This window comes from Zonotrichia albicollis, chromosome 10, assembly GCF_047830755.1.
Source record: "Zonotrichia albicollis isolate bZonAlb1 chromosome 10, bZonAlb1.hap1, whole genome shotgun sequence".
NCBI lineage: Eukaryota > Metazoa > Chordata > Aves > Passeriformes > Passerellidae > Zonotrichia > Zonotrichia albicollis.
The window spans coordinates 38,667,660-38,689,697 of record NC_133828.1 but is presented as its reverse complement, the minus strand read 5'-3'; the positions used below and the strand labels follow the sequence as shown (position 1 = coordinate 38,689,697).

Genomic DNA, 22,038 nt, shown 5'->3' with positions numbered 1-22,038 from the left:
TTATAAATATATTTTAAAATTCATCTATATTTTAAATTGATTTATACTTTAAAATTTTAAATTTACATTTTAATTTTAGTTATAGTTATAGTTATATCTTTTTAATTACAATATTTCATTTTTCCTATATTTCCCCATATTTTCCCTATATTTTCCTATATTTTTGCTCATTTTCCCATATTTTCCCATACATTCCCACATTTTTCATTTTCATATTTTCATTATTTTCATTATTTTATAAATATATTTTAAAATGTATAGATATACTAAAAATTATTTATATTTTAAAATTTCAAAATAGATCTATATCTATATCTATATCTATATCTATATCTATATCTATATCTATATCTATATCTATATCTATATCTATCTATATATTTTAATTAAAATATTTCGTATTTTCACTATTTTCACATATTTTCACTCATTTTCCCTTCAGAATGGACATCGTTACGCCCACCTCTGCCTTGTGAACAGGCAGCAACAGGTGAGTTTGCTTGAAAGCTGCAGTTTCCAATATAATTTTCCAAAAGTCCCATTAACTTTTGGGCTGAAACTGCGTGTCCCAGTGATCTGCCATGTGCCTGGTGTTTAGAAAGATTCTCATGGGTCCTTTGGTCTGCAGGGTGACGGTGGCAGTTTCTCGTGGCTGAATTCCCCTCTGGTGCTGGGGAATCCTCAGGCAATGCCAACTTGGAAGTGCTCCCAGGTGCTGCCAAGACATGAATGTCCTGGGTCCAGTGCTAAGGACAGAGTTGGCTCACCCCATGGAAAACTGGTGGCTAAAAGAGAAAAAAATAACTGGATTCAAGTAGCCCTTGGCTACAAACATATCAGGAATTCAGTGCTTTCCAGAGGAGAATTCAGTCGTGGGAAAAAGGCCCTGCAGCCCATCGATTATCAGAGAATTACTGCTAAATGGAGAAAAGCTGACAACAAATATTTACTCTTGGATCAATTCTGTTTAAAGGGCAATGTTTGGAGCACAGCTTGGACTCTGTGGGAAGGTCAGGCTGCATTTATATAAAGACAGAGGGATATGCACTGGGAATCCTTGCTTGGAAAGGAAAAAGCCTGGAGGATTTTTGGAAGACCCACAATGAGGATCATAATTTTTCTCCTCACTTTGAGTGTTTTCTCATGTTCAGGTAAGTTGGAGCCTTGTCCTCCTTTTTAGGGTGGTTTTGGGGGGAAAAGTATAATCCTGCAATGGACTTCTGATGGAACTGTGTGTCCCTCTCAGGGTTCCCAGTGTATGACTACGACCTGCCTGTCACAGAGGAGGCTCTCAATGCTTCCATTGCCCGGATCAATTCCCAGTCATGGAGCAGAAACCTGTATGGTGTTGTGAGAAGCCGAGTCATGGGAGTAAGTACGGAGACAACAGAGATCCTTTACCTGAAATGAGCTTTCCTGGGATGGAAAACTCCTTTTCAGTAAGTCCTGGAAACTCAGGTTTTAGTTGGAGTTGGCTGATGCTGCTTGAAAGAGCAGCAGTTTGGGCCATTTTCTGAACTTACAGCTTCAGGAACCTAAATATCTTTTGTATGTAAGTTTGTAATTAAGATACATTAGGAATTCAGATTTTTCATGCCTAGAGTGGTTTTTCATGCCTAGTTTTTCCTGCCTAGTCCTTGAGGGTTGTCTTGTAGGATTTTGTTGAAAAGTGATGTTTTTAAATACTTCCAGCAAACTGCTTTGCTTTGGGCATCAAGCACCGTGGCTTATCTGAAGCTCTTCGCTGGTTAAATGCCCCTACAATTCGGGATTCTTTCTCTCATCTTTATTTATGTCGTCTGTCTCTATGCACCAATTCTGGTTTAAATCTGCTAGAGACTAAGTGCAAGCAAGAAACCCCTATCTGTTTTAATTTGTGGTGCTCAGAATTACACCGGATACTCTCCAAGTTAAGGAGTGCAAACTTCTTAATTCAAAGTTATGATGTCCATGCTCATGAACTTTCCTTTCTGTTAAAACTTATTAATTCAAAGTTATAATGTCCATGCTCCTGAACACCTTCAGAACCTTCCTTTCTATTAAAACCTATTAATTCAAAGTTATGATGTCCGTGCTCCTGAAGACCCTCAGAACCTTTATGTTCCTAAAGGTGGCCTGTATCAAGTCTCTGCAAGAATGAATGTCAAGATGACATATGGATTTATACAATTTGGATTAAAACCCCCAAGTATTTGAAAGTAGTGGGAATTTGTTGTTTGTTGAGGGGTTTTTTGGGGCATTGCTTTTTAAAATTTTCTTTTTAAGTCTCCCATCTTGAGCTAAAGTGTCACTGTAAGACACAAAATAACATGATGCGGACACGCTGCTGTTCTCAAGGTAAAAAGGAGTTTATTTTCTGACTCCAACATTTATAGATTTCCAGAAGTGACAGTGGATTGGAGGGTGAAAGTGCCACCTCTCCAATGACACTGGACAGACCAACTGTCCATTAAATTTCTCCTCCACCATAAAAGAATGCAAAACAACAAGTTATTTACAGAAAGTGCGTGAGAAAGTTCGTTACAAAAATGTAAACCTCAGAAGGCGTAGAAAATCTTAAAAAATCAGGGTGGCACTAAAGCATTGATTGGACTATGAGAAAAAAATAAAGGAATAATCCAAAAGAACTAATTCTGTGTTGTGTTGATCCTGCTCTCACCAGGTGGACACGTGGGACAGCGACACTTACGGGTTAGATCTGCGCTTCAGCATCCGCGAGACCGTGTGCGCCAAAGCTTCGGGGAGAGACCCCTCCACCTGTGACTTCAAAAGTGGCCCCTTCGTGGTAGGTGCTCCTGCTGGCACTGGGAACCCTCCCCTCCATGCAGGGGAAGGGCTGCAGTGCTGCTGGTGCTGAGAAGCGAGGAATGGCTGGCTGCTTTTGGTACAAGCTGCAGCGTGGAGTGGGAAGGGTCAGTGGTGGGAAGATCTTCTGCCTGCTCCATGGGGAGGGCAGGGAGCTGAAAAGAGGATTTGTGTCTGGGAGCAGTGTGTGGTAAAGGTATGTGTGCTTTTGGGGCAAAATACTCAAAGGAATGGCTTATTCTCTAAGTTAAGATCTGATGTTTCACTTTCACCTATCTGGGCACCACATGAAGGGTTACCTTACATGTCATGCAGATCCCCCCTCTGTGCTCACAGTGATGATCTCTTCTGGATTTTTCACTCTCAGCCTGAAATAAAAAGGCTCTTGACACAGCTCTTGCTCTCCTCTGAGTCTTAAATCACCAGCTTTGGTGGAAATACATTGTCTTTGAGTCTGTGCACAGACTTGGGACTTCTCTGTGCACAGTTCCTTGGGCCTAATCTCCTCTCTGCTCTGCTCTGGAGCTAAGCAGCTCATGTGTGTGTAGATGGCACCACACAGTGTTCTTGGTTATTGCTTTGTTTTTTTTCTTTAGGAACTCAAAAGTTGGCTGCTGCAGTGTTATCCCTGTATCCTAAACTGACACAATCCTCCTCTTCTTAAGGCAATATGGTAGTGTGAGGATGTGTTTTCCAAACTTGAGTGTGGGTTTAGCTGCAGTTTTTTGTCCGATTGCAGAGACTACATCTTTGAGGGTAGTTTAACTTCCAGAGCTGGGGCTGCTGTTGGCATAGCCCTGTGCTGCCCTTCTCTTTGTGTTGAGCTGTGAAAAAGATGTGGAGGTTTTCTCCTACCCCGAGCAGGCTCAGAGGTTTGTACAACAAACACATAGCTGGGGAGCCATAACAAGTTGTTGCATAATTGTTCTTGGGCTTCTTTCTCTTGGAATTTGTTTCTGAAATCCTTCTGCAGGTTCCCACCACCACTGAGGGTTGGTATTGGATGTTTGCTCTGTGAGATTGGCTCTGTTTTGTTCTGTTGCAGCCCACTGCTTCCTGCAGGAGCGTTGTGGAGGTCTCCGGGGGGCTGATTGCCAACCTCACCGTGAGGTGCCATCGCAGTGCGTTCAGCTCTGAATCCATGAGCAGCGAGGAGGTGAGGAAGGGGAAAACCCATTTTTGTGGCCTGAAGGAGTGAAAATTCTGCTTAGCCTCTTTTAAAGAGAAGTCCAGGTGTCTGTGTGTGCTGCTGTTGCAGGAGAAGGTTTGGATCAGGAAAGTGTCTGTAGTTTGAAATCCAGCTGTCAGCTGTGGCTCTTCCCTTTCCATCAGCTGAGGGCTCTGCCCTTGCCTGGGAGAGGATGACACTCTATGGCAGTCTGGCACATCTATCATCTCCAGCACTTCCTTCCTTGAGTATGGGCCTGGAAAAGTGACTGGCACTTCTTGGACACACACACAAAACCCTGTGATTCTGGCTCTGTTGCCAAACCAGCTCCCAGCTGAGCACGTCATCACAGCACAGCCCAAGGACATTTGGTCTGCTGAGGTCTTTGTTCCCTTTTTGAGCTCTTTTTTGGCATTGAGGGTGTTATTCAATGCTGACCTAACCTGGGAATTCCTACTGGTTGCTTCCAAACTGTGCCAGGGTCCGCTTTATCCATGAACTGACTCTTGAACTTGTGTGTCTGCACTTAGAACACAGCTCTCTACAGTGGGTGTTGTGCTTGACGGTACACAATTTAACAAGCAAGGATATGGAGAGCTTTTATTTTTGGAAAATTCAGAGAGCTAAATGAAGAAGTTGAACTGTAGAATCACAGAATGGTTTGGGTTGGAAGGGACCTTAAAGTCCATCCAGTTCCAGTCCCTACCATGGGACACTTTCCACCATCCCAAGCTGCTCCAAGCCCTGCTCAGCCTTCCCTGGAACATTTCCAGGGAACCAGGGGCAGCCACAGCTTCTCTGGGCACCCTCAGGGCCTGCCCACCCTCACAGAGATGGGTTTCTCCCCAGTATCCCATCTCACCCTGCTCTCCTTCAGTTTAAGGCCAGTCTCCCTTGTCCAGTCACTACAAGCCCTTGTGAAAAGTTCCTCTCCAGCCACCTTGTAAGCAAATAGGATTCTTTGTTACTTTTCCTTGGCTTGAATTGCCAAATTAGCTCTTCATTTATTCTTTTTTTTTCCTCAAAATCTCCATTCACCTCAGGAAGCCTGGCTCTGCAGAGCAGAAAGACTGCATGTGGAGCTCTGGAATGTGTAACACAGGCTGGGATGTTCAGCCAGTCCTCAGTGGGGTGACATTACCATTGTTTAACAGGGCACTCAGCACAAACACTTGCTTTTACAAGCAGACATCTTCCCCCTTAAGTCTTCCTTAACCATCACTTAAAATTCAGTGCCGTTGTCATACTCCTGCTGGGGAATATATTTCCTGCAATGTTAATAAGGAATAAATGCCAAAGAGAATTACTGCACTTGAAAAGTAAAGTGTTTCCCTCTGCAGAGGGCTGCAGCAAGTGCACTGCAGCTCTTGCTGGGGAGCTGTGACTCTGCTCAGGGGATCTCAGCTTGGCTCAGGTGGTGTTGGTGCACCTGTGGTGCTGTTTGGATGGGGGAAGGAATTGTGATTTGTGATGATGTTCACAGGGGTTTTCAGATGAGGGAAGAGACGAGGATCTGACTCCATGTTTCAGAAGGCTTGATTTATTATTTTATGATATATATTACATTAAAAACTATACTAAAAGAATAGAAGAAAGGGTTTCATCAGAAGGCTAGCTGAGCTAAGAATAGAAAAGAATGATAACAAAGGCTTGTGGGTCAGACAGAGAGTCTAAGCCAGCTGGGCTGTGATTGGCCATTAATTCCAAACATCCACATGAGACCAATCACAGATCCACCTGTTGCATTCCACAGCAGCAGATAACCATTGTTTACATTTTGTTCCTGAGGCCTCTCAGCTTCTCAGGAGGAAAAATCCTAAGGAAAGGATTTTCCATAAAAGATGTCTGCAACAGTGATTGACTGAGGCTGGCATCACAGAATAAACACCTGAGTGCAAGCCCTGGATTGCAGGAGCACCAGCAGTAATCTTGTTAGCAGCAAAATTAAGAATAAGGTTTGGAATTATTTTAGTGACCACCTTGTGCCTGAGGGGATGGAGAAGTGGGACTTCTTGCCAGGTGAGGTTTTTAAAGTGATGTCTTTATTTTCCAGATGATGCACGTGCCCATAAGGACCCCTGACAGGCGGGGCAGCGCTCCCAGGGAAGGTAAGGCAGCTCTGCCATGCTGGAATGCCCTGACCTGTGCTCTCCTCTTGGAACATCTCAAGGTCATCTGTCTGAGGGAGAGGACAATGTGAAAGATCAACTGTTTGCTCCTGCTTATGGTGTCTTGGTTTGGAAAGACAGGAGTCTGCTAAGGAGGGCAGGAGCCTCCCCTGAAATGGAGAATGTAAACCCTCCACACCCCTCCCAATTTCTATACATTTCAAATTAAGGGGCTCTCAGGCAAAAATATGGGAGCAGGAAACAACAGTTCTTTATAGGGAAGAAAAAAAAAATAAAGGGTAAAATAAGCAATGCAGTACACTAGAACAACACTGACAGAGTCAGAACCCAGCCTGACACCCTGTGGGTCAGGCTGTTGGTGGCAGTCCCATTGGAAATGTGGCTGCAGCCCTCCTGCAGTGTCAGGGGTGGTTCTGTTGGAGCAGGGGGATCTGTAGAGAAGGATGGATTCTTGCTCTGAAGATGCAGTGGAAGGAGAGGCAGCTGCTGTTCCTCTAGGGAATCCCGTGGAGAAAGCCGTGCTGGTGTCTCAAACACCTCTGGATTATATCTGGGTAGCAATGCTTGGCTCCTCCCTCTGGGCTCACATCTCCCAATGGGATGTTCTAGTTCTTATCAGCCATGCAGTGACATTCAATAGTCTGTTATCAGCAATGTCCCCTCCCGAGGGAGGTGTGAATGTGGTCACTCAAAGGCAAACTGCCCACTTGACAAAGGTAATCTGCCACACAGATGGGAATGGAAAACATCTTGCATGGCAATTTTGAACACATGGGCAGCTGTTCTTTCCCTTGCAGAGGGGTGTCTAGTTTAGGGTGCGAGGAGGGCACTGTCCTGCCAAGCCAGGCCATGCTGAGGTTTATCTGTTTTTTGGGTTGCCAGATTTGTGCTCTCATAACCACTACTTGAGTGCAGAATGCAGTGCTGAATATTGTCTATTCTAGAATCACAGAGTGGTATGGGTTGGAAGGGATATGAAAGATCATCCTGTTCCACCCCCTGATGTGGGCAGGGACAGCTTCCACTATCCCAGGGTGCTCCAGGCCCCATCCAACCTGGCCCTGGACTCTTGCAGGGATCCAGGGGCAGCCACAGCTTCTCTGGGCAACAATCCACACAAGTCTGAAAGCATCTCACGCTTACAGATTTCTCCACGTTCTTTTTTTAGATGATGCCTTTGCTCCTGAAGCCTTCCCTTCAAGGGGAAGAGGCAGCAGCCGTGGAGACTGGAACAAACCCAGCTACTTCAACCCTGACAGGATGGAATAACCTGGCCTGGGTGAGTGTGGCTTAGGGTTAGGGCTGGCAGAGTCAGAGAACCTACAGCTCCAGGAACACTGGGGCTGCAAAAGGCCATCCCTACTTTGCTGCTCCTACAGCTTTCTGATCTGCACCACCAGTGGTGATGGCATTCAGGTTAGGCTAGACTTAAGGTTGTTTTTTATATACCCTGGGTCTGCAGGTTTTGTGGCAGGGTGGGAAGTGACTGCTCAGCATGAAGGACTTTCAGCTCCTTGGAAGACATCCCACCTCCAGAGCTCGTGGCTGTGCCTCACTTTTGAGTTGTCCATCCTGTATCCTCCAACATACACCCGTGTCCTGGGGTACAGGCAGTGTGCAGAGCATGCAGGAAAATCCTTCTGTAAACTCAGAGTCTGAGTTTAGTGTAGGCTTCTGGCCTTTTCACCCCCATTTTCCTTGTGACAAGTTTGAAAAACACCAATCACTTATTTTTTAAATTTAAGAAGTTTAATAGTAATAAAATGGTTATAAAAATAGAAATATAATCAGAGTAATAAAAATTTGGACAATTAGAATTTAGGACAATATGAGACAATAAGAACAAAGAGTTATGGACAGTCATTTCAGGCAAAATAAGCCTGAAAAAGGACACACGTTTACAGAGGATTAACCCTTAAATGCAACAGCCTGTTGCACATTCATACACCTCATACATGGTGCATAAATTCCATTCAAACACAGGATTCTGTCTGGTCAGTGTCAGCTTCTTCCTCTGAATCCTGACAGCATCTTCAGCGCTGAGCGAGGTGGGAAGAAGTTCGTTTCTTCTGATAATGGAGCAATAAATTCTGTTTCTCTGAAAGTTTGGGTGTCCTGTGGCTGCTATCTGGTGTGAGCACCTCACTCCTCTCTTAAAAAAAGTATCTTACATAGCATAGTTTCTATTTTAACATTTTGTTATAACCTAAAACTATATTTAACACACTACTTAAGAAAATGAATACAGCATCACTTTCTAACACAACACATATAATATTCATTTTATTATTTGCAAAAAGCCAATCATAAAATGCCCATTTTTCACACAAGGACAGTGAGGGGCTGGAGCACATCCAGAGCAGGGATGTGGAGGAATGGTCCTGTCCTTGTGCTAAATCAAGTGCCCCAGGGCTACACAGCTCCTTAAACAAAACCTGAAGGGATCTGGGAGAACCACGGCGGGGAGAAGCACTTGGAGCATCCGTGAAGGAGATGTTTGGGAGACAATTAACGGGAATGCTAATGAAAGGCAGCCGTGATTTATTGGAGCTGGCAGAGCCTATCCTACAGAAATCACCTTTGCTGACCTGCCTCTGCGGCTCTGTGTGGGAGCAGCTCTAATTGCTGCTGATGCTTTACCTGCCCTCTCAGTGCCTTAATCTAAAGGGAAGTGGTTTGAAAGAGTTTTAGCAGCACGGAATGAGCTCATTCTTTGGCGTGCTAAGCAGGTTTGAAGTAGCTGGGGAGAGGAAATTACTTAGTGCTCTGTCTTTGTGATTAAAAAGGCTTCTTCGGGTACATATCATTAGCAGGTCTGTGTGCCTGTGCATTGCCAGAACTGAGTGCTCCCTGCGTGTGGAGCTCAGCTCCAGCCTGCTGCGTTGGAAACTGAGACAGTTTTAGATGGAATTTAGCACCGGTGACTCACCAAAAGCTAACACATGTTACTCATAAGCATATCCGTGGTAAACCTCGATGTGCTGGAGGAGACAAACCTCCTGCTCTCCTGGAAACGAGATATCAAAGGAAAACCCAGGCTCTCTGCTGTGTTTGTAAGAATCATTTCATTAAATCCATATGCTATTTTGGTTTATCCCTGAGCCACTAAAGCCAATAGGCCCTTTTTAATCATTGCCTGTCTTCTTACAGGAATCTCTGACTTTTCTTTGCCTTTTGGGCAGATCTAGGTATCTTCAATTCTCTGGCTCTGGAGGACAGCTATCCCCTTTCAGCAGCACTCAGAAATGCTTTGTGTTCTTGTGCCTAACTTCTAACAAATCTCCAACCCAAAAGCAAGACGTAAAACCTTCCTGAGAACAGAGTGCGAAGCAAGCGGGGAGAAATTTATGGTTCTTGAAACCCAGAGCAGTTTGAAATTTAATACTTTCTGCTTGCTTTTAGAAATTGGTTGCAAGTGTCATTTATGGAGCTGTATTTCATGCATGTGTCAGCTGTGGAGCTGTTTTTTTCCGAGGAGTTTCCTGGATTTTGGACGTGTCAGAGGCAGATACATCAGGAGATTTAAAGAGAATATCAACTCTACCCCCAAAGCCCCTTGTTCCTCTTACTTTTATCAATTTGACTTATTAGTTGCAAAGCCTGGAAAGGAATCTTCCTGATTTTGCTGGTATCCAGAATTAGAGGATTTCATTTGAAGCCAAAAATTAAACAGATTTCATGTGTCTGAGGCCAGGAAAAGTTGTTCCCTGCTGTTTCTCCTGGGTTTTGGCATATGTGTGATCCTGGCTGGCATTATTATGAGCCATGCAGGGCTTGGTGGGGGCATGGGAAATGAGTGCTGAGTTTTGAAATGGCAGTAGGCTCGACTGGCTTGGCTTAGCTGAGAAGATTTTGGGGGAGGCTGGGGAAATAGCAATTCAATAATAGAAGACTTTAATCTCTTTCTGAAAGAACCTGGTGCTGACAGGCAAAGCTAGACAAGTCCAGGTAAGGAATGAAATGTGATTTTTTTTTTCTTTTACACTCCAGAATGGGTAACTGACTGCTGCAAAAATTGCTCAGGCAAGTGGCTGACAGTTTTTCATGCTGGATTTTACATTTCTGAGCTAGGCCTTCTTATCTTTTTGTCTTCAGGAATTATTTCAGGAAAATTCCGTGCCTGACTTTGTGCAAGAAGCCGGTATAAATGAACTCACTGGTGCTTTGTAGCTCTTTTTATTTATTAGAATGTGCTAAATATTCAGGAGGGGGAAAAAATAAAATCAGTGCCATTGTTACATAAAGAACATTTTCAAGTCTGCAGTCTTCAGACCCACCAGTCTGCTGGTGCCTGCAGGAATTAGAAATTGAATATGAAAAACTCCATCAATGATTAATGAGCTTACTTCAGTGACAAGTCCTAATCAGATTTTCTGGATTTATTTCCCCGTCCATCTCCAAACTGGGGAGATTGTGAAATTCCCGTGGCATGCTCTGGGGCCCGCCTGTCCCATAAATAGCTCAGGCACACAGGGAGTGACGGGAGGGGGGAAAAAGCTGCTGCACAAGAGCTGATCACCTGTTAACAAACCTGAGCTGGAATCTGCTTGATGCTGCTCTGAATTGCAAAGAGGAGCCTAAAAATGCCTCAAACTTGCCACCACCTTAATCCCCAGGGAGCAAAAGGGCCCTGATGCTTTGCTGTTCCAAAATCACCTGCCTAAGGCAGCTTTTTCTTGTGCAGACCCGTGAATTACATCTGGAGTCTCTCTAGCAATGCTTCATGTCCTTGAACGGGAAAATCAAGAAGCAAGTTCCTGTCTTTGCAAAATACAAGTAGATGGTGAATGCTGATTGTGTCTTGCTCGTTAATCACACCAAAAAAAGTGGTTTTTTAACAGGAAATCAGCTTCCTTCAGTGCCGAGCCAAGGGGCTCTGATTTCCTCCTTGAGTTTTCTGTATTTTCCTTACAATTGCTCCCTGAGTGAGGACTCTGTCACCTGGCACAGCTCGATGCTGGCAGTCCTGAGGAGCTGATTAGCAGCACTGCACGTGCAGAAGTGGCATCCTTAAATATCAGAGCTGTTTTTTTTAATGGAAGAGTATCAGGCAGCATTGGGCCTGTTCTCACACCTAAGAAATCCAGGATCTGACCTTCAGAGTGAAATGGGAATGTTTATCTGTCTCCTGTAAATACAATAGCAGAGCAGGGTTCTCAGCTCTCCTAGACTGTGGAAAACTGAGCTTTAATCACCAGTGCCCTCATTAAGGAGCTGCTTGATTTTATTTGTGGTTTTATATCCTCATGTGTGATAGTGTTCACGGGGGCTTTTAGATGAGGGAAGAGATGAGGATGTTGACTTCATATTTCAGAAGGTTTGATTTATTGTTTTATGATATATATTACATTAAAACTATACTAAAAGAATAGAAGAAAAAGTTCTCATCAGAAGGCTAGGCTATGAATAGAAAGGAAAGAAGGAATGATAACAAAAGGCAGCTGTCTTTGTCCGAGACAGCTGGGCCTTGATTGGCCATGAATTATAAACATCCAAGATGGGCTAATCAAAAATTTACCTGATGCATTTCACAGCAGCAGACAATCATTGTTTACATTTTGTCTTTGAGGCCTCTCAGTTTCTCAGGAAGAAAAAATCTTAAGGGAAGGATTTTACATGAAAATATGTCTGCGACACTCATATCTTTGTTTTTGCCTCTCCTGCTCACCCACCCACTTTCTACAGTCCTCATAAAGCTGCTTATTGCTTTCTGTGGGAGAAAAAAAAAGGAAAAAAAAAAAGAAAAGTGAAGCAGCAGAGGGAAGGAGAATCCCTGCAGGGTGGGATCTGTGGCAGGGTGTGTGAGCTCCGTGTCGGATGGGCTTTGGGAGCAGTTTGGTGCTTGGGGAAATGTCAGGATGCTGTTTTATCACAGAGCCTGGCCGTGCTGGCCAAGTCCTTGGTGCCACCTGGCAGCTGTGATGTGCTGTGGCAGGGGACAGCGTGCTGTCATCTGTTCAGAGGCAAACAGAGCCAGGCAGGACCTGTCCTGCTGCAGGGGTCAGAGCGTGGCAGAGGTGTTGGAGCAGAGAGGGAATTGCTGTGACAGCCTCCCTGTGCTGTGAGCAGCAGCAAGTTTGGTCTTGCCCTTTGTCCTCCCCCTCTTCTCGATGTGTTTTGAAGGATTAGACCCACAGCCACATGGAGGAAATTGTTCCTGCTTAGGGAGGGCACGGAGCTTGGATGATCCCTTACACTTCACAGGCCCCTCTGTCTAATTCCAGGAGAAAACCAACAGGACTTCCTTCCCTGGAGGGACAGAAAGGGCTCTCAACCTATTGCTCAGTGCTGGGTTTTAGAAATGAGCTCATCAAAGGATGACACAGTCAGGAGGGCCCTCTCAAAGCAGGGCTGTGCGTAGCTGAGGTTGGCATACCATGGGATAGAGATCCCTCATCCTCTGTGGGCTACACACACACAGGAGCCCTCTTGGGGGAAGACTTTCTCCTTAAACTGAGCTAGAATTTCCCGTGATCCCTCTGGTTCCTGTTTCTCCTGTTGTCCCTTGGTCCCCAGCAATGATTGCAGTGGCTGTTGCTGGCATCCCCCATCCCCAGGGCTGCAGGCCTGGGCCTGGGCCTGGGCCTGGGCCTGGGCCTGAGCCTGGGCCTGGTTCCAGGCAGGATTCAGGCTCCTGCACAAGCTGTTCTTAGAGAGTCACTATATTTAATCCCTTCCACACGTGGGGACTCTCCTTTCTTGCCCGAATCTATAATCTCTAAAATTTTACTAACAAAATTGTCTCACAGAAAAATTTCTCAAGTTGCCATGGTGACCAACTTGCTGAAGACACAGTGTGGGCTCTAGGGTGCTGGGGAAGCTGTCACATGTTCCCTTGGAAAAGCACATCTCCCATTTCTTCTGAATGCTGTACTCTCCATTCAGGTCCATTTCAGGGCAGACCATACATCAGCTTCTAGCCTCGACTATTTCTGCTTTTGAGACTTGACAATATGTGTAGATTTGTGTCCCTTTTTTCACTGTTGTTAATTTTTCTAACAGTCTGCTTCTTTTTATTCCTTTTTTTTTTACTCTAATTAGCCCCTGCCACGACATTTGTGCACATATGAAATGTTTTGCATGTGCAGGTGTCTTTTTGCAGATTCTATGGGGTGGGAAGCAAATTAATAAGCAACTTGTTGAAGCTGAATACACTTTTCCCTAGGATGGCTCTGAGACAATTTCTCAGACATTTCTCCTTCCTCTCTGTTTTTAAAGCAGATTGGAGAATGAGAAGAGTCAAGATTCAAAGATCCAGCATGGGGAGAAAGAACCTGATGCCTTGGCCTTTCCTTTTTGGTGAAAAAAAATTGTTCTTCCGTGGAGTAAGAGTCTTTCCCCAAACTCCCTTTCTGCTCATGAGATGCTAAATACACCCTCATCCATCAACAGCCCTTCTGATGTGTTAGGTATCCCTGGGAGAACTCCAATTCAGCTGTGTCCAGGACGTTTCCACCGTCCCATAATGATGCTATTAAAACCTCATTATTCCATTTGTTTGTTCTGTGTTTCTTTCTGCTTTGCTTGTAATTTTCTGTGAAGTTCCCGGCTAATTATTGATTATTCAAACGAATACACCCACACTCAATTCCTGTCTCTCCCGGCTGCAGCAGCTGCAGACAGAGAAGCCTTTCTCCAAATCCAGAGGATGGAGTTGTAGCCCGCCAGGAATTTGGCTTTAATGAGTTCTTGGTCGCTAATGTGGAGAGCTGGGGGCTGCTAATGATGGTGATTGTCAGGTACTAATGGCTTTTGGAAGAAAAGGTTAGAGCACATGTCTGGTGTGTTCCTCACCTGGGAAAGGTCTCAGCAGTCCTGATCCTGATCCCGATCCCGATCCTGATCCCTATCCTGATCCCACTCCTGATCCCGATCCTGATCCTGATCCAAATCCTGATCCTGATCCCAATCCTGACCCTGATCCCAATCCTGACCCTCATCCCAATTCTGATCCTGATCCTGACACTGATCCCAATCCTGATCCTGATCCTGATCCAAATCCTGATCCTGATCCCAATCCTGACCCTGATCCCAATCCTGATCCTGATTCTGATCCCGATCCCGATCCTGACCCTCATCCCAATCCTGATCCTGATCCTGATTCCGATCCTGACCCTCATCCCAATCCTGATCCTGATTCCGATCCTGACCCTGATCCCAATCCTGATCCTGACCCTGATCCCTTTCTCTCCACCCCCTGCACAGAGCCCACCCTGCAGCTCTTTGGGAAATGGAAGGTTGTTATGCTTGGGGGATTCTTACTGGGTTTTTTTAAGGCTTTATCAATCAAATTCAACTTATTTTTCTCTCTAAAGCCATTGTCCTGCCCAGTTTGACTCTCACCTATTTTTCCCTCCCGACTGCAGTGAGGTAACCTGATTTATAGGAATTTCCACCTCAAAAGCTTGAGAAGATGCAGTCAGAGCCCTTGATGACCACCGTGGTAGCAGGGAGCAGAGGGTGCTGACAAAGGTCTAACAGAGACAGTGATGTTTTCCTCTTACATGGTTGATTTCCTTTGCTTGGATAAACAGGACTGGGAACCTTCAAGGCCAGTCTGGATGGGGCTTGGAGCAGCCTGGGATGGTGGAAGGTGTCCCTGTCCGTGGCACGGGGGTGGGATGGTCCCTTCCTACCCAAACCAGCCTGGCATTCCACAATTCCTTTGCTCTGAACACCCAGTGCCGGAGTTGTCCATGATCTCTCTCTCTACCAAATTTCTGCTGAGCATCTTCTTTCCCAATAGAACTGATTTCACCTATCTGCGCTGATTTTAGGTAGAACCATGACTCTTCATTTGACAGGAACAGCCTAGGTGCTTTCTGAAACTCCTGAGCTCAAGAGGTTGTGGCTTAGGTCTTTTTAATACATGTCTTTCTGGCCCAGGTGAGCAGAAGACCTTCCTGGCCTGTTTCTCCAAGACCTGGCTTTGTTGGCTTTGTTTCCTGGAAGGGATGAGGTGGATTGATAGAGGAAAGAGCTTCAGCTGGGCTTGCACTCTTCCCTGTTTCAGTCTTGCTTTGCTTTTCCCAGTTCCCCAACAGGCAGTTCTCAGGCCTAGGAGTTGGATTCAACAATCCTTGTGGGCCCCTCTGACTCAAGATATCCTCTGACTATATTTTGCTAATATGTGATAATTAAATGTGCACTTCTTTACACACTCACACACACCAAAAGAAAAAAAAAAAAAAAAGAGGAAAAAAACCCCACCTTTTTTGTTTTTTTGGTATTGTTTTTTTTTTTTCATTTTTCTTTCCCCCCCAGCCAAAATGATTGCAGTGTACTTTAAGCTCCTGGCTGCACGCATGCAAATGCCTTCACACCTAGGAGGAGCTGATGTGGCATCTGCTGTGCAGATGTTTATCTGGCAGCAGGGAGCAATATTTCCTTTGTCCACATTACTTTCCTGAGCCTTTCCTGGTCCCAAATTGCTGACTCAAGCACTCGGTGCTCCAACACACCAATGACCCTTGCTAGGGATGCTCCTTTCCAGCTCCCCTGGCTGAGAGTTTGGGCTGTGTAAGCAGACCTTGAGTTTTGTTGTTGGGTTTTGCTTGGGGAGTGGAGATTTATGCAGCAGCAGGGACAGGGAGGGAGCTTTCCCCGCACCCTTAGAGACACTACTTGCCCTGGAAGGAATGTGCAGAGTAAAAATTCTCTCCTCTTGCAGACTTTGAGGCTGTTCAGAAACTCTGAGGCAGCAAAAAAGGGAAGGGAGACAGCAAAGCCACAGGGGGTGAGGCTGAGGTCTCATCATTGCTGCATACAGGGACTTTGCTTGAGTTTTGTTGCCCTACCCGAAGGTGAAATGTTGTCACCCTTCCGATGCAAAGCAGTTGTAGGATGAGGAAAGAAGTGAGAGTTTGGATCTGTGTAGTGATTTGGGGAATGAACAGGAGCAACTGCAGCTGCTGTCCCCACATGGGACAGGACACCCTGCCCAGACCTCCAGCACTGCAGTCTGCCCCCAGGGAAGGGTGGAAAGTGCTGACTTCTAAAACCTGCATCCCTGGCAGAATCACTCCTTTCATATTCATTTTCTCTGCTTGATTTTTTGTACACCCCGACACTTTTTATGCTGACAGTGTCTGGGCAGAAATTCCCATGGTGTGGGATGGATGAAGGACAACACCAGGCAGTGATACTGCAGAAAAAACTGGGCTCAGTTCCCTTCTCTCCCTTCAGTCAGCACTTGTGGAATTTGGGCTCCAGGGTGCCACAGCATCTCATTTGCCAGATCCTCTGTTTGGCATCATGGCACAGATGCCCCGTGATGGACACCCCACCCTTGGAAGTGTTCAAGGCCAGGTTGGACAGTGCTTGGAGTAACCTGGTCTAGTGGAAGGTGCCCTGACATGGTCTTTAAGGTCCCTTCTGGGCCAGTCTGTGACTCTGTGGTCACTGCCAGGCACTGGTGTGGTTTGTGCCACCATTGGCACTGGTGTGTTGGCAGCCGTACATCAAATTCTGCTTACATGGCTAACTGGGAATGGGTGGAGCTTCCAGCAATAAAGAGGGGCTCAGTGCTACATGGAACTAGCCCAAAAAAGCTCCCAAAGAGCAGAGCTGATCAGCTGGATGGAGCCCAGCCCATGTCAGAGAGAAGGCTGCTGCTCATCCTGGAGGAATGCGGAGATTTCCGGGCGTACGCTCGGCTGTCAGCAGCCTCAGCTCAGGCTGCTCGTCCAGCCTGACCCCTGGATGATCTCTCTGAAAGGAAGAAGAGGCATCAATTGCCAGATGCATGTCCTGATTCTGAGTGGGGAGCTGTTGGGAGCAGGACCTGAGTGCTTTCACACCAGGAGCGTGGGGATGGAGCAGGTCTGCAAGTGCGAGTCCAGCACGGACACTTGGGAGGGTCCCGAGGGGCCAGAGCTGTGCCGAGGATGGGGAACATCCTCTGGGGCACAAAGAACCCGTGGCACATCCCAGGGCTGTCGGTGAGCCTGGCTGGCCGCTCCTGCTTCCCGCTGGTGCTGATGCCCACTAGATGTCAGGATTGAACAAATGCAAGGGTAGGCAGCGGCTCCCTTCTCAAATTATTCCCCTTTCCTCCCCCTCCTTCTGATTTCTGGCCAGCGGTGTGATAAAATGACCTTTGTGCAAGGAGGGTCGGTGTGTTTAAGTGGTGAAGAGAGCAGGAGATACAGAGGAGAAATGACTGAGACAAAAAATCCTGGCCAGGTTGGAGTGCTTGTTCGGCCTGTGGCAGCCCAGAGCTTAAATTCTCCTCCAGGCACGAAGATGGTTTTGCTTTTTTACTCCGTGGACAGTGGAATTTTCTTTCTCCTGCATGACAGACTTATCCTTTTTGATAAAACGGCATTAAATCAGATTTCCCAGCCTTGGGTGTGCAGTGCCTTTGGTAAGAGGAAATCTAGAGAAATAAATGCTGCTTGTCTCAGAGAGGGTTTGATTTCAGAGCTGAAGCCTTCTGCCTGTTCCCAGCTCCCATCTCAGCCCTTACTCAGGAGCTCAGCTCGTTCACTGCAGCTGCTTAACTTTGGCAAGAGCATCCTAATGCCTCTTCAAGATTAGGTGTGCAAATTAATGCTTCCACAACCAGGAAGAAATCTGCTGCTGTCTGACATTCACAGTGCCACGGTGTTTGCTCCTTTCAAACCTCCTGCTGGCTTTAAAATCCTGATTTCCCCCCTCCCTGTTTTATTTTTTCTTTTTCCCCAGGACAAATTGTTGCCTGTGTCTCATGGCACAGTGGAAATTCTCTGAAGGAAATGGAGTGCCAGCACTTGGCAATCATCATGTGGTGGTGACGTGTCTGTGGGCACTGCTTGTCCCCTGTGACAAACAAGGAGTCTGGGCTGGAAAACCAGCATTAGACCTGGAAAAGGGAGCTTAAAACATGGGCCTTAACTCCTCCAAGGAAGTAAAGCTCCTGGAAGTTATCTTGATGTTCGTTGGAGATTAAATCAGGGGGAGATTAAGCTGGGAGAAACGCAGCCCAAGAAGGAAATTGGGATTTTGTGTTGGCCTCCAGAGAGCAAACTGGTTTAGGGCATTATTTATCTGTGAGACTTGAAGGAGGAGACCACCAGGAAAACCACAAAGCCTGGCAGGATCCCAGGGATTACAGGCCTTGATTAATGACGGTTTAAAAAGAATCTTATGTGCTTGTGGAATATTTTTTCTGAGCAGAAGGAAGGTGATGCTGCTGGCTGAGCCTCCTGATCTGGAATGAATAATGGAGAGGAAAAAGACCCCAGCATCCCATATGGGAGGCTGTGGATTTAAAGAGTGAAGGAAACCCCATAATCACATCAAGAAGAGGTCCTGTGCAGAAGAATGGGGGCCAGAAACGTTTCAGCCTAGGGCTACACGCCGCATGTGGGTTACTGGGATAGACTTGTTGAAACTTTCAGGTTGGAAAAGACCTTTAAAATCATCCAGTCCAACTGTCAACCTGAAGATGGGGCAGCAAAACTCCAAGAACTTCTTCTGTGCATGTTTAAAAGGTCTTTAATTTCTTTTTGTGTTTGAATACTGCAGGCAGTCTTGTTCAAAGGTGAGAAATCCCCATTAGGCAGGTTTGCCAGGGGCTTTGGGAGCAGATAGATTGGATAAAAAAGACAAAACAAAAAACCCTGGGGTGGTCTCTGATGCAGGGGCTGCTAAGGAATGTTTTTATACCTTTCCTGCTTAGTGGAATGGTCTTCCAGGGTATTTTGAAGGGAGGAAGCTCTGACTACAGGTAATGCTAGAACTGATTGCAAAAGCCTTTGAGTTGTTTGGTTTTCTAAGCTGGTGTTTTATTAATTGCCAGCTTTTTATCCTCTTGGAGAGAACAGAAAAAAAAACCCCAGTTGTCCATGCAATTTTTTCCAGCTTCTTGAGCTCTTTTAAAGCATTCACAGGTCCTGCTGGTGAATTTTCTGGAACAGGCCCCACATCACCTTTCCTAGCGGAGGGAAAGGGACTCAAATACGTGAGGTTTATGCAACAAGAAAGACACACACCCCCTTTTAAAGGGTTGGAGCAGCAGATCTGTGTTCAGTGAACCAAAACACAGCTTTTTGTCCTGAAAGCTTACATGCCAAAGTTTGAAAATACACCCACTGAAGTGGAGGTGTCTGAGGAAAGACCAGGAGGGAGGGGTTGGGTGCTCTTTGGAGAGAGTCAGAGATTTCAGTTCACTGGGAGAGGATGGAACCAAAGCCTGGAGCCAAAATAACAGGCCCTAGTTTTCTGCCATGATTTCATGACTGTATCTCTCTTTAAAATGACTGTTGATTGTGGCTATTTCATCACGAAATGACTCTGTAGTTCCTCTCTGCTGTTGGGCAACAGGCCGTGTCCTGACACTTCTGCATTTCTCTCTGGCTGAAACAACTCTGCATAAAGCTGCCAGCAACCCAGTTCCCCTAAAAACTCCTATTTTTGAAGAGAACTTGCTGTTTATTGGAAGCATTGCCTGGTGCCACGGTGAGCAGGAGCAGAGATTCTCAGTGTGGTGCTCATGTCCACTGACATTTGCAGTGTTGGCTCTGTGTCGCAGACATCTTTTCATGAAAATCCTTTCCTTAGGATTTTTTCCTCCTGAGAAGCTGTGAGGCCTCAGGGACAAAATGTAAACACTGATTATCTGCTGCTGTGGAATGCAACAGGTGCATCTGTGATTGGCCCATGTAGGATGTTTCTAATTAATGGCCAATCACAGTCAACTGGCTCAGACTCTGTCCCAGCCACAAACCTTTGTTATTCATTCATTCCTTTCTATTCTTAGCTTAGCTAGCCTTCTGAGAAACCTTTTCTTCTATCCTTTTAGTATAGTTTTAATGTAATATATATAATAAAATAATAAATCAAGCCTTCTGAAACATGGAGTCAACATTCTCATCTCTTCCCTCATTCGAAAATCCCTGTGAACACCGTCACAGCTCTGCTGGAGAAGAGCAGCTCAGCTGGGAGCAGAAGGCTGGAATTCCAAAGGGATGTGCTGGGAGGCTGGAGCCTGCCAGGGTTTGAATGTGAATGGTGCTGGTGCAGGAGGCTGCCCCTGTTTTGCATTCACAGCCACGCTCTGATCCTGCAGGGCTCTCGGCCTGGCAGGGGATTCCAGAACCTGGGAACCTGGTTTGTAGGAGCTGGGTGGGATCTTTGGAATCCGCCCTTCTGAGCAACCAGAGAAAATGCAAGGCTCAAGTCTGGGGCTTAAAACTCTCTCTTTTTCTTTACTGTTCATTCTGTGGGACCTGGTGTGGGTGTTTTCCTTCCATCCCCAGAAGCATTCCCAGACCTGCCACCCTTGGCACAGCCCCGGTGGAAGGAGCTGGGCTGGTTTCACCTGGAAGCTCCCAGAACCAAGGGCCAGTTTGCCAAAAGTTTCTCCTGCTTGTCCCTCCTAGAGAGAAGGAGGAACAGAAGCGATCTGTGTTTTAATGGAAGAGATGCTTTTCACCTCTCAGCTAAGGGGAGGCATTTCTGCCCATATGTGAGATTTGCCAGGAGTGGGAAATTCACTCTTTAGCAGACCATGACATATGGCAGAGCTCAGGAAAGGCTCAGCTGAAGGTCTTGTGAGCACTTTGCCTTGTCCTTCCTTGGATGTCTCATCCCTTCCCCTCTGGAAAAGCAGAGTGATGTGACTGCTGTGCCAAATTCACACCCCCCAGCCCCTAAAATGTTAAAAATTTGTGGCAACAGCTTTGTTCCATAGCTGGCAAATGATGTTCTGAATGGCTGAGCCCAGCCTGGGCTCCCTTGTGCTAATCCCAATTAATGTCACCACAGGACATGCTGCTGCATGGGGGCACAGAGCACAAACGTTCTGCCCTGATCACAGACCTGTAGGCACTTGCCTAGCATGGAGTGCTGCCCACTTTGAGCTCACTTCCTCTTTTGAGTCCACTTTTAGAGGAGAATTAAACAAGGCAGCCACCATCTGGCTCCAAGGCACTGATTTTAGCACACAACAATCCCAAAAAGTCTGTCTTCCCCTCATTTTCTCCCCCCCTCATCCTGATCAGGGACAGCCAGTTCAAGTGTGTGAGGGGAACACGAGCTGGGAACATGAAAGGCAGGGAGACAAGGCAGCTCTGAAACTAGGTTAGAGATGAAACGAGCCTGAAATTTGGCAGCTGCAGGCAAGGCTGGGTGGCCCAAGGGAAATGGCTGGAAATGATTGATGAGATAAATGATTAATGGAATAGTGAGATTAGCCCAGCGCAGGGCTGCGTTTCTGTTTGGAGCAAGCCAAAGACACGAGCCAAGAGGAGCTAGGTGGGTGTGAGGGATGCAGAGGAACAAGTGCAAGGGCAGCATCTCCCAGAAGGCAAGGAGATCACTCAAGTCAGCCTCACGTTGGCTTTATTTCACCCCCTGGGGTATAAAATATGCCCCCCTGTTTGGAGGGTTGACTCATCATTTGGTTCAGCATTTGCCATCTGCACAGATCTCTCTCTGTTCAGGCAGCTCAAATAGAAAGAATTTAATTTGAATCTCATTTTACACATTGGTTTTTCTCTTACCTTCCCTGCCATCCACTGAACAGAGTGGGCAGAGCAGGATTTGGTTTTTTTTTTTTTTTTTTTTTTTTGGTTTATCAGGGATTTTGTGTCTCCTGGGCTTCCAGGGGCTGTTCATGTGGGGATAGTAGTAACCTTGGGGCGGGAGGTGTGTGTTCAGGCCCCATTCTGCTTTTTCCTGGCAGATATTTCTTTCAGGCAAGCAGGATGTTCCAATAACAGCTAATCTGTCACACTGATAGCTGTGTCAGTGCAGTCTAAATAAGAGACTGATGTGTGTTTACCCTCCCCCACCTCGCACCAACTCCTTGGAAGATTTTGGGACCTGGGGAGTGCTTGTGGGAACTGGTTGCATCTGCTGTTAGATTAATAAAGTCAGCCCTTGGAATGACATAACCATGCCCTGGAGGGTTTGGGGTTCTTTGCCAGCTCAGAAGACAAATGCATCATTGTG

General features: G+C 46.1%; 1 protein-coding gene across 9 annotated transcripts; it reads left to right on the top strand.

The window, feature by feature from the left end:
- Nucleotides 1–991: 991 nt before the first annotated feature.
- Nucleotides 992–13,595, top strand: SPP2 (secreted phosphoprotein 2). Of its 9 annotated transcripts, none has more exons than XR_012582022.1 (8): nt 992–1,151; nt 1,247–1,371; nt 2,663–2,785; nt 3,851–3,961; nt 6,027–6,081; nt 7,271–7,381; nt 9,505–10,050; nt 13,324–13,595. XR_012582022.1 is itself a non-coding variant. In XM_074548911.1 (8 exons), the coding sequence occupies exons 1-6, from the start codon at nt 1,043–1,045 to the stop codon at nt 7,369–7,371; spliced, it is 624 nt and encodes a 207-aa protein (XP_074405012.1). In that variant the 5' UTR covers nt 992–1,042; the 3' UTR covers nt 7,372–7,381; nt 10,093–10,125; nt 10,787–11,872. The 9 variants fall into 9 exon arrangements, 6 of the variants coding, with proteins under 6 accessions (XP_074405012.1, XP_005496184.2, XP_074405011.1 ...); XR_012582023.1 differs by having other exon boundaries at nt 13,321–13,595; XR_012582024.1 differs by lacking the exons at nt 9,505–10,050; nt 13,324–13,595 and adding exons at nt 10,093–10,243; nt 10,787–11,872.
- Nucleotides 13,596–22,038: the final 8,443 nt, after the last annotated feature.

Excerpts from the sequence above, each read along its gene's own strand:
- SPP2 (XM_005496127.3), top strand. The coding sequence starts at position 1,043 with ATGCACTGGGAATCCTTGCTTGGAAAGGAAAAAGCCTGGAGGATTTTT. Across the intron at positions 2,786-3,850 it reads TCAAAAGTGGCCCCTTCGTG|CCCACTGCTTCCTGCAGGAG; the intron begins GTAGGTGCTCCT and ends GTTCTGTTGCAG. Across the intron at positions 6,082-7,270 it reads GGGCAGCGCTCCCAGGGAAG|ATGATGCCTTTGCTCCTGAA; the intron begins GTAAGGCAGCTC and ends TTCTTTTTTTAG.